Raw genomic sequence first — 10061 nt, 5'->3', positions numbered from 1 at the left:
ACACTAACAACTCAGTCCTGAGAGAGATAATGACACAAAGAAATTGTTGGGGATATAAAATGACTTGTTTAAAGCAGACTTCAGTGTCAGCCTATAGTGCAGTGATTATAATCACTTGGAAATAAAACTATTTAAAATAGGTGTGGAAGAAAAAAGATTTAAGCTATTTCCCAGACATTGTTTTTTAGTGACATTTTGAGATAATCTCTTGAAAACTCCTCTTTTTATATATTACATCAGCTCAACAATTTGATATAACTGTTCATAATGAAAGGAAATTGTAGGCTATGAAATTTTCCTTAGACCTTTTAACATTGTTCAATTTTTTCCCCTGCACAGGTTCTTTAATGGAAGAAGAACTATCACATCAGCAACTGCCTATTACTTCTTGGCACAAAGGTCTGCATGGACATTTGTGACAACCTGGCAATGAAATAATGGTTAGAGTTGCCTCACTTCTACAGAGGAAGAAACTTAAATGAGCTCCATCTTAAAGTAATTGCTTTGACAAGATCAAATAATGATTGCAGAGGGAGAGAGGATAGTGTGTGTGGCTGTGTGCAGCGAGGGGTGAGGGGGATCCATCTCTGGATACAGCCCCAGCGTGAGAGCTGTTGGTGCTGGAGCACAAGTCTGGCACCTCAACACAGCTTATGAGTTTAATTTAATGTCCTGGAAATAAACCACAGTGGGTTTGCCACCATGGCTGGGAAAAAGCTGTTCTCTGAACATCAGAACAAAGCAGTTTGCTTCATAAAGCCCCCCTGCCAGAAGATGGGGAATCAGCAACCACCAGTGGTGACAAGTGCAGAAGGGGTGGGAGAACTCTCACAGGCTAATCAGAGACCTTATTTTCTATGGGTAAGCACTGCAGAAAGTGGCTAATTCACTGCCACACACAAAAAGCATTTGACCAAAGCCCTTACTGCTGCACTGAGCTCTCCCTTACATGCATTTCCTCACTCCAGCACTCCCACTGGGAGCACTCCAGCACTACATACAAAGTAAGTTCCAGAGTGGGAAATAGTTCAGCATTTCAAACTAGTAATAAGCATGAATTGGTTCAACTTCATGTTCCTCCTCCAGGAAAGCAGTTGCAAAGGAAAGGATCTGTGCCATGGAACAGAGGTCCCACTGCTGGATTTGTGATCTCTTGCTCTCAACACGCAAGGGAGTGGTTGTGCTTCTTCCAGCACCACTCCTTTAGCAGGCAAAGAAACTGACTCTTCCAGGAGTGGAAGGGGCAGCACTGCTGGAACATGAAGCTGGTCCCCCACCACTAGACACACCCACAGTCCTGCAGACATTGGCAAAATTTTAATGACAGTACTCAAACTGTACAACAGTGGAGCAATGGCAATGCTGACTATACACAGTGTTTCTCCAGCCACTGCCCACACGCCAGTTTCATTTTAAAAACAAAGCTTATAAAAATGCACAATTGTCTCCCAAGATACTGTACACTATTCAGCAGGTTAAAAACTGAAAAAAAAACTTTCATTAAAAAAGTCATTGCACTATTTGTATACATCAGGGATAGTCTACATAATCATGTTCATCTAGAAAATATGTGCATTATAAACCATTTCCATGCAATGCAGCAATTCCTTATTTCAAAGGTGGTATAAAAAGACAACACAGCAGTCCTAACTACTAGAACACTTTATGTCAAACAAAACAAATGTGCATCATGATATTGAACGTGTTAGATGAATAAAATACAACAACAAAGATTCAAAAATATGCATTTTTTTTGTTTCCACCAAGTGACTACAGTACCAAAAGATACAAGTAACGTGAAGTGTGTGTGCAGAAATCATATTAAGTCCCTCTTCACCTGCTTGTTTGTCGTGCTCACCCAAGACAGACTGCTATGTTTAAGATTACTGTGATGTCATTTCTGCATCTAAGAACTCTGTATCCAAACCCCTTGCAAGCTTAAGAGCATTGCTCCTATAAAATAGTGTATCTATTGCATCAAAGTATAAAGTGTGTTGCTTACAGTTTAAAAAAAAAAAAAAAATCTATAGAAAAAGTTTTGTTTCCCGTACAAAAATGCTGAAATTCTGTCAAGATATACATTTTGAGATGTGAAACTCGCTGCTTGATTGATGCTAGAGCAGCATGGGAGAAAGAAGCACCACCCAAGAGTGTTTTTGGTGTGAGTGCAGAGTGTCCTAGGTCGGGGGGGGCCCGTTGGTGTAGCGCAGCATGGGGTAGAAGGAGCGGGCGAAGTTGTTGGCCTGGGTGCAGCTGTAGTCTTCCTCAGAGGAGGGGATCATGCAAGCCAGGAGCAAAAGCAGCAGGAAGAACAACTGGAGAGGTAAAGCTGCTCGTAACACTCGGTAGAAGAAAGAGGGAGACCGAGGGTTTGCCTGCACAGCTTGTGAATGGCTTTCACTCCTGAAAAGGAGAAACGAAGAACAACAGGCACTTCAGGGTTTGAGTTAAACAAGTTGTTTTTACCCTATTTTCAGATGCAAACTTAACTTTTCCCAGAAGGCAAAGAGACCATTCCAAATAGCTGTTGAAGCACAAAGGAAAGACATCATTTACACTGATGAAGCTCTTCTCTGCCCTGGATACTGAGATCTACCCTTTGAACAGGCCCCAGTGGACTGGGGGTTAAGTTCTCCCTTTGTCCTTCACAGTCTGTTTGTACCAAGTGGCTCTCAGGGGCAGGTTTCTTTTTCCAGGCATGCTGGTGGAATTAAAGGAGGATTTAAACCTAAAATATCCCCTACTTGGCAGAAAAAAATATCTTCTCAAGCCAGGGTTGCAACATCACTGCAGAGGTCCTGGAGCAGGAGTGCTAAAAGGAAACCATTCCCTAAGGAGCAGCCCAGAGCTGGTAGGTAGAGGGGACTCTACAGGTAGGCAGAAATCATCTCCACCCATGTGTCCACCTACAAGGAACAGCTGCCCATGTTTCTGCTGGCACACAGCTCATCTCTGCCATATTCACTGTTTATCATGAGATCAGGCATATATAAAATATTACCTTATGCTGCTGCCATTCCTGCCATCAGCAGTTCTCCTGAGAGCCATCTGTTGAGAGAAATAGCTTTTAGTATCCAGGTTTCATAAAATACAAGGAATTTCTCTGACAAGACAGCTGTAGACTTTAAAGTCTGACTGTGAATGCTGTAGTAAGGTACATGGACCTAAAAGGTAAAATGATTATACTTGAGGAACTTCCACTCTAAACATGTCAAAATACACTATATGCTGATAGCAAAATAATAGAAAAAAAAAAATACTTGCCTTCTTCACAGCAGGGCTGGATTTTTCTTCTTCTGGATTACAGACTCCTGAGTCCAAGTCATCTGGACTTAGCAGGAATGTTTTGGTATCCTGAAAGATAACACCACCTTCCTCTTTAAAATGCACATTCAAAACTGACAATAAATGAAGTGCAAAGAACCACCTTTCACTGCCCTCTGTAGGTGCACAGCCCACTGCCCCTTCACATGAGCATAACCAGTTCCCCAGAATAAAGAAATGTTTTACAGTGCCCAGCCTAAAGGAATTACAATGGAATGGGTGCATAGAGGAATTAACTTGGAAATATCTCTGACAGGCCTCAGGATAAGCAGTGGGTTCACTGTTATGACCTTCAACTCCTACGTGTTCATTACACACTCCTAGCCTGATACTGGTTTGGATCACGCAAATTCAGGTTGGAAGGGACTTCAGGAAGTCCATCTAGTCCAATCTCTTGCCCAAAGACCTTACCAAAAGCCTTACTCAGAGCTTTATGCTCTCTGCTCTTCAAGCCCCTTGAGGACAGAGGCAGCACAACCCCTCTGTTATAATACTGTGCTAGCCTACAGCCAGAACTGTTCTTTTTTCAGCTTATCAAGGTGGAAAGTACTTAAGTCAGTTTTTTTTATAAATACCTTCACTCTTAATATGCTCTTTCTTTTCAGTAAGGAAGATCCATGAATGAGTATTTAAATTCCAACTCACCATATTTCCTTGTATTGTTTTTAAGTCATGAGAGACTTGTTCAATCAGCTGTTTCAGTTTCGTTCCAATTACATGGACCTTCTCTTCCTCTTCAATGTAATCACCATCTGATTTCAGCAGCAGGTAAGCAGTGAGCTCTTGGAGGGAGTTTACATTAAGCTGTTGCTCCAGCAGCTCTTTCTCCAGTTGCTGAGAATAAACAAAAACCAGCAAACCAGAATGTTACCCTCAACTTTATGGATATTTTCCCAAAAGGAGGAACTCTGAAAGGCTTTAAAGAACAACACAACCTGCCTGAGAATCCACAAAGCACAGGAATGGTTATTACAGCTGCATAGGAAATTAAGTTCTCTTGAAGAGACTGGTTGTGCCTGTTTGAACTAACATTTCAAAATAGTTCTAGCAGCAGGTAATTAATATAGAGAAGACATTAAATTTTGGAAATTGGAAGTCTTGCTCCAGCATAAAGACTGCTCATAAACAACTTTATTATGATGTGTAATTATGGACAAGTGCCTTGTAGATGCAGCAATATCTTGGTCCACTTCAAAAACCACCCACATGCCTGAGTACAGCAGGTCTGAGGACAGGCTGCAGACACTGTGAGACAAACATCCTGCTCTTCAGTGTGTGCTGAAAGCTGAGGTGCTGCAGTTAAGGCTACACTCACCATTAGCTCCTTCTGGCATTCCAGTATTGTATTTAGATCAGCATTAGGATCTGTGATTTGTGCTTCATTCCTCCGGCTTTCAGCACTTGCTAACCACAAGATTAGCTTTTGGCTCTGGTCATGGAAATCCTAGAGAAACAAAAAGATTGGCCCATAAGAGGAAAAACACCTTTGCAGTGCCTTCATCTACAAACAAAATGCCCATCCCAGATTAGACAGAGCCACCACAAATTGACAATTAGTGAGAGTACAGAAACCTATGTAGTAAAAGGGCATTATCCACTTGAAAGGTATTTTTACCAAACCGTTTCAATCCATCAGAGGCAACTTTATCAGGAAACAAAGCATCTTGGATTGTGAGTGACCATTCCACTGATGTGCAGGAAGTATCCTTCTGCCCTCTCCTCAACAGAATCCCAAAGAGTTTTCCCTTACAAGCTGGCATGTGGTATGTACCTGGCAGTGCAGTAAGGCTTGTTGTAAACCCTTCCTCCAGTTGTCCAGTGCACGAGTTGCTTTCTCCCAGTGCAAGTTGACCTTCCGAAGCCTGTTCTGCAGCTCCTTGAACTCTGTGCTGTCTGCTTTCTGGAATTCTTTGCTGCTCAGGTTAGCAGAAAGCAACACTGCTTTGTAGCTGTCAAATGCTTTAAGCATGTCCTGGTAGAAAAGGAGGATTAGAAGTTTTTATGAATGATGAAAAACATGTTTATTTACAATAAAACCACACACTCAAAAGTATTACAGGTGTTGGAGAAGGATGTTTGAATCTGGTGGCTTTTCAATACTTCTAAGAAACATATTGAGGCAGGTTTATGTTTGGGTTTTTTTTAAAGCCAAAACCTTCACTTTGAAGAAAGTAAGTGTGACTGGGCTGTCTCTTTCCCTGACATTTGGACAAATACTCCCATTGATCATCACATGGTATTTTCTCCTAACTGATAAAGGTTTTGTCACCCCAGAATCCTAGAATAATGCTGACAGGGACATCTAGAGGTCTGTACTCCGTTCTCCTATTTCATATAGGACCAACTTCAAACTCAAAGGAGGATGCTCAGAGCCTCATCCATTTCAATTTTCAGTATCTCACAGGATGGAGGATTCCCCACGCCCTCTGGGCCCTTGGTCCCACACCAGACTGTGTTTGGAGGTTTGTTTTTTTCACAAACAGGACAGGACTGTTGGAGTACGTTCCTTGAGCTTTTATTTGCACATCTTCATTACATGGTTGAGACAATAGAAAGATGGCAAAGCTCACGTACACCCAAAGACGTCTTTGCTACAGAACATTTTACAAACTTTTTAGTTATCAGTATATTGTTAAAGTTTACAGACAGTTGTTCTAGCCAATTACTGAAAGTACATGTACACCTGCTTCACACAATGCTTGCTTGTCTTATAAAAAGTCATTATAACTTTTGCTACTTTCAGACTTTGCAGCTGCAGCTAGCTCTGAGTTTTTTCTGCTCTTTCTGTTTCTAAGGCCTGCTTTTCCCAGCCTTCTGAATATCTCCTTACCTTTACAATTTCCCACACCAGACCACCCTATTGTGAGAAATTATTTTTCTTCTCTCTGGTCTCAGTTTCTGTCAGCCCATTTCTCTGACTTCTCAAGGACCCCCCAGAAGGCAGTCCTGCCTGCTTTCCTCCTCTCCTTTATAATTGCAGGGGGAATAATAAAGAATTTGCAGTCATGGTCATATCATCTAACCACCTTTATGTTAACACTGACCCTGTATTTCTGAAGATTTTTTTAAAAAAAGAATACCAAACAATACCTTCCTTGTACCCTCCAGTTTACAGTTTGAATCAAGGGTACTCATCTTTTCCAAGCTGCTCTTGCAGTAGGGAAGTTAGAGCTGCAGGATGAATCCCACAAACCATGAATCTCAGATTGGTTTTCCCAGCAGCCTTTCTATCCAAGAGTGTCAATCTCAAGATCTGAGTTCCACTTGTAGAAAACTGCTGGTCTAAATTACATTTTTTCACCCATCAAAGGATCCTGTCCCCTTCTCCTCCAGGCAATAAAGTTTCCTTTAATATCAGACAAAGCAAACAGACTTCTGAACACCAGTTAGCCACTCTGCAGGCAGACTGACTTTATCCTTATCCCAGGCAATTGGGATGTCCTGTCACCTCATGAAATTCACTTCTTAGAGCACACTGGCTCTTTTAACACCCCTCTAAAGCCAAACTGTCTGAAAATGGGATTTACAGCCAGCTGGACTCCTCTTAAGCAGATGCAGAAGAGAGAAGAAGTGAAGCTCTGCTCCTTGAGGAGGTCAGACACCCAACTCCAGGCTGAAGGAAAACACCTCCCTCCACTTGGGAGGCACCATCAAACCTTTCCTGGGGCTTGGTGCCTAATCCAGACTGGCTGAAGGAATCAGAGTTAATCTTGCTGGAGTGCAGAGTAATTGGCCCTGGCCTAATAACTACTCCATGACATGTAGGCTTTCTCAGCATGCCTAGAAAATCCTTCCTCCCTTCTGCAGTGTCCTGTTTGTGAGCATCACCCCAAGGGTGACACCAGACTGACCAGCAGCCTCAGGGTGACTCCACACGGGGCAGCTGATGAGGGGTGCTGATGAGCACACAGGGATTTTGCACTTCCACAGATTTTAGGAACACTTGCTCTCTCAGACTTCAACCTGAGGCATTTCACTGCCTAAGGACCAGGGCCCCAGCGCTTACATGTGCCCTGCTAACCTGCTGGCTCATCTTGCAGAAACCACAGCTTTAGAGCAGATCTTTGTCAGTCTCCTGCTGGAATTACACCCTGCCCTTAATTAAATGAAAAAAAAAAAAAAAAAAAAAAAAAAAAGCAGCCTAAACTTTGCAGCCTATAGACCTGGCTAATTTTCAATCTGTTTCTGATTTGCATAGAGGGGAATGGCACAAGGAGAAGATGTCGATATCACTGTGCAAGAAAACAGAAAGGGAGAAGTGGAGAGGTTTTTACTTCTGCCTGCCAATCTCTGTATATGAAGCCAGAAGCACCTTGCCTAAGACCCTCTTTAGCCCTCTTAGCTGAGAGCAGTTCAGTTCCCCTGTGGCACAGGAATTGCTATTGGCATCCATGCTGCCAACTGATCCTAGGAGAACACAGTGATTAAAAAATATCAGCATCTTGAAATCCCTCTTCTCAGTAAGCCATAACTTACTTTCAATTTCTTGACCTTTTGTTCCAATGCTTGCATGCTGGTTGGAAGCTTCACCTTTTGCAGCTCTTCCAGCTCTTGCTCAGTTTTATCAAGCCAAGCAGAGATGTCACTGAGGTCTGAGTCCAGCTGCTGCCACTGCTGCAATTTCTGTTTCATCCTAAGTTTATTTCTGAGGTCTTGAGCTTGGATGAGCTCCCACCTATCAATAATGCCTGCAAATCAGAGAAAAAAAAAACCCAAACATTTAAATCTTCAGTAAAGGAAGGAGTGCATAAAACAGATGCAAGAAGTTTTGCAAGAAAATTATTCTCCATGCTACTTGAGACCAATTAACTGTTGTAATGTATTAGCTACTTGAGACCAATTAACTGCTGTAATGTATTACTGTCGTTCAACAACATCTTTTCTTGAGCTTCTGCAGTGTCTAAATTTCATATTGCTGGTCAAGTTATCCACATAGCAGCGCTACACAGAATTTTAATAACATTAATTGGAGATGTTTTAATTCACTTGGAAGAACAGACCAAAACTAAGGAGACAGAATTCAGTGAGCCCAGCTGCGATTTGGTGAACACCAAAATTCAACATGGGACAAATATGATCCAGCAGTTAGGACCTGGGTTTGTGTTTTATGTATATGTGGAGCTGCTGGGGAGTGCCCAGAGGAAGCCACAAAAGTGATGAAAGGGCTGGAGCATCTCTCCTGTAAAGACAGGCTGAGAGAGTTGGGGCTGTTCAGCCTGGAGAATAGAAGGCTCCAGGGAGACCTTAGAGCCCCTTCCAGTGCCTTTAGGGGCTCCAAGAGAGCTGGAGAGGCACTTTTGACAAGGGCATGGAGTGTTAAGACCAGGGATAATGGCTTTAAACTGCTGGAGGGCAGGTTTAGATTAGATATTAGGAAGAAATTCTTTACTGTGGCCATGTTGAGGCCCTGGCTTCAGGGTTGCCCAGAGCAGCTGTTGCTGCCCCATCCCTGGGAGTGTTCAAGGCCAGGCTGGATGGTGCTCTGAGCAAGCTGTTCTGCTGGAAGGTGTCCCTGCTCATGGGAGGGGGGTTGGATCTAGATAAGTTTAAGGTCTCTTCCAACCCAAGCCATTATAATGACTCTTAATGACTGTTTCATCAATTCAGTGCTAAAGGACATGGAGATGCCACCTGTGTGATCAGTGACACTTTCTGAAAGCACATCTAAACCATTCTCAAGTTATTCCTATTCATCCCACATATGGGACACGACCTTGGACTATTTGTGAGACCAGAGAAATAAAGTAAGTGAGCTGCTGCATGTAGCTGCAGCCTTCTTTTTATCACATGATTTGCTTTTGTGACTGCAGTACAATGTGTTGTTACAATCTCAAGCACCTGAAACCAGGAATGAGGTCCTAAAAGGTCAAGAGAAACCAGCTCGCTGGTCTGTTTGCATGAAAGGACCACTGTAAAGATACTGAAGAACAGAATGCATTACCAGCTTTGAACAAACATTTCTGCAAATGGGAGCTGTAGCATCTTGTTATAGGGAGTACCAGTAACTCCACATAGCAATCTTACTTTAGACAGAACCTTTGGTTTGAAATCTGATTAGAAGTCCCTGAAGTGTTCAGTATCAGAGAAAAGTGAAATTGTTCCCATTTAGTACAAGCAGCAAAGAGACAGAAGTATGTTATGAAAGAAAAATCTCAATTCTGGCAGAAAATGTGAAAGCTCTGAACAGCACCCATGGGTTGGACAGAACCAGATGAGAAGGGAGCTTATTGAAACTTAGAAATTTGGCAAAATACATTATTTTTTTTATTCCCAAATATGCTGCCTTTGTGCCATCTCTGCTTTTGTCTTCCCAGAGTCATAGGACAAACATCACAGCCCCAAAGCCACTCCTAATGCTCTGTACCTGACTGCTTCTCTGCTGCTGCTATATTCACAAGTTCTTGGTCATCTTGGGGCTCCTCATCGCTCATGCTGGCAGATGGAATTTTCTCCTTGCTGCTGCAGCTGCTTGCAGAGCTGAGCTGCTTCACCTGCAATGACATTTTGGTGGGTGAGCCCTGCAGGTTAACAGGATGTCAAAGGTCCAACATAATCTGTGCTACTCTGGGGTGGCTGGGCTGCTGCTGAGCTCTTACATATCAGATTTAGCACTGGGCTTCTGCAGCTTTGCTACCAGCTTACACTGGCTCTCTTTGCCTTTCCAGTAAACAAACACACACCATGGTGATGCCAATAACTACAAGAATGGACACGGCAAATTAATTGCTTTTGCACTA

The 10061-nt window shown here is 42.7% G+C and overlaps 1 protein-coding gene across 1 annotated transcript in view; it reads right to left on the bottom strand.

Moving 5' to 3' along the window:
- Nucleotides 1-1302: 1302 nt before the first annotated feature.
- SYNE2 (spectrin repeat containing nuclear envelope protein 2) overlaps nucleotides 1303-10061 on the bottom strand; it is a 158702-nt gene continuing 149943 nt past the window's right edge. The window contains exons 110-117 of the mRNA XM_053945765.1: nucleotides 9689-9815; nucleotides 7801-8012; nucleotides 5096-5296; nucleotides 4640-4768; nucleotides 3970-4158; nucleotides 3265-3354; nucleotides 3002-3048; nucleotides 1303-2403 (exon numbers count right to left, since the gene is read on the bottom strand). Of these exons, the coding sequence (XP_053801740.1) occupies nucleotides 2178-2403; nucleotides 3002-3048; nucleotides 3265-3354; nucleotides 3970-4158; nucleotides 4640-4768; nucleotides 5096-5296; nucleotides 7801-8012; nucleotides 9689-9815 (1221 nt within the window). The 3' untranslated portion in view covers nucleotides 1303-2177. The remainder of the gene's footprint in view (nucleotides 2404-3001; nucleotides 3049-3264; nucleotides 3355-3969; nucleotides 4159-4639; nucleotides 4769-5095; nucleotides 5297-7800; nucleotides 8013-9688; nucleotides 9816-10061) is intronic.

The sequence above is a fragment of the Vidua chalybeata genome, chromosome 6 (genome assembly GCF_026979565.1).
Source record: "Vidua chalybeata isolate OUT-0048 chromosome 6, bVidCha1 merged haplotype, whole genome shotgun sequence".
NCBI lineage: Eukaryota > Metazoa > Chordata > Aves > Passeriformes > Viduidae > Vidua > Vidua chalybeata.
The sequence above is the reverse complement of the archived record's forward strand: the minus strand, read 5'-3'. Positions and strand labels throughout refer to the sequence as shown.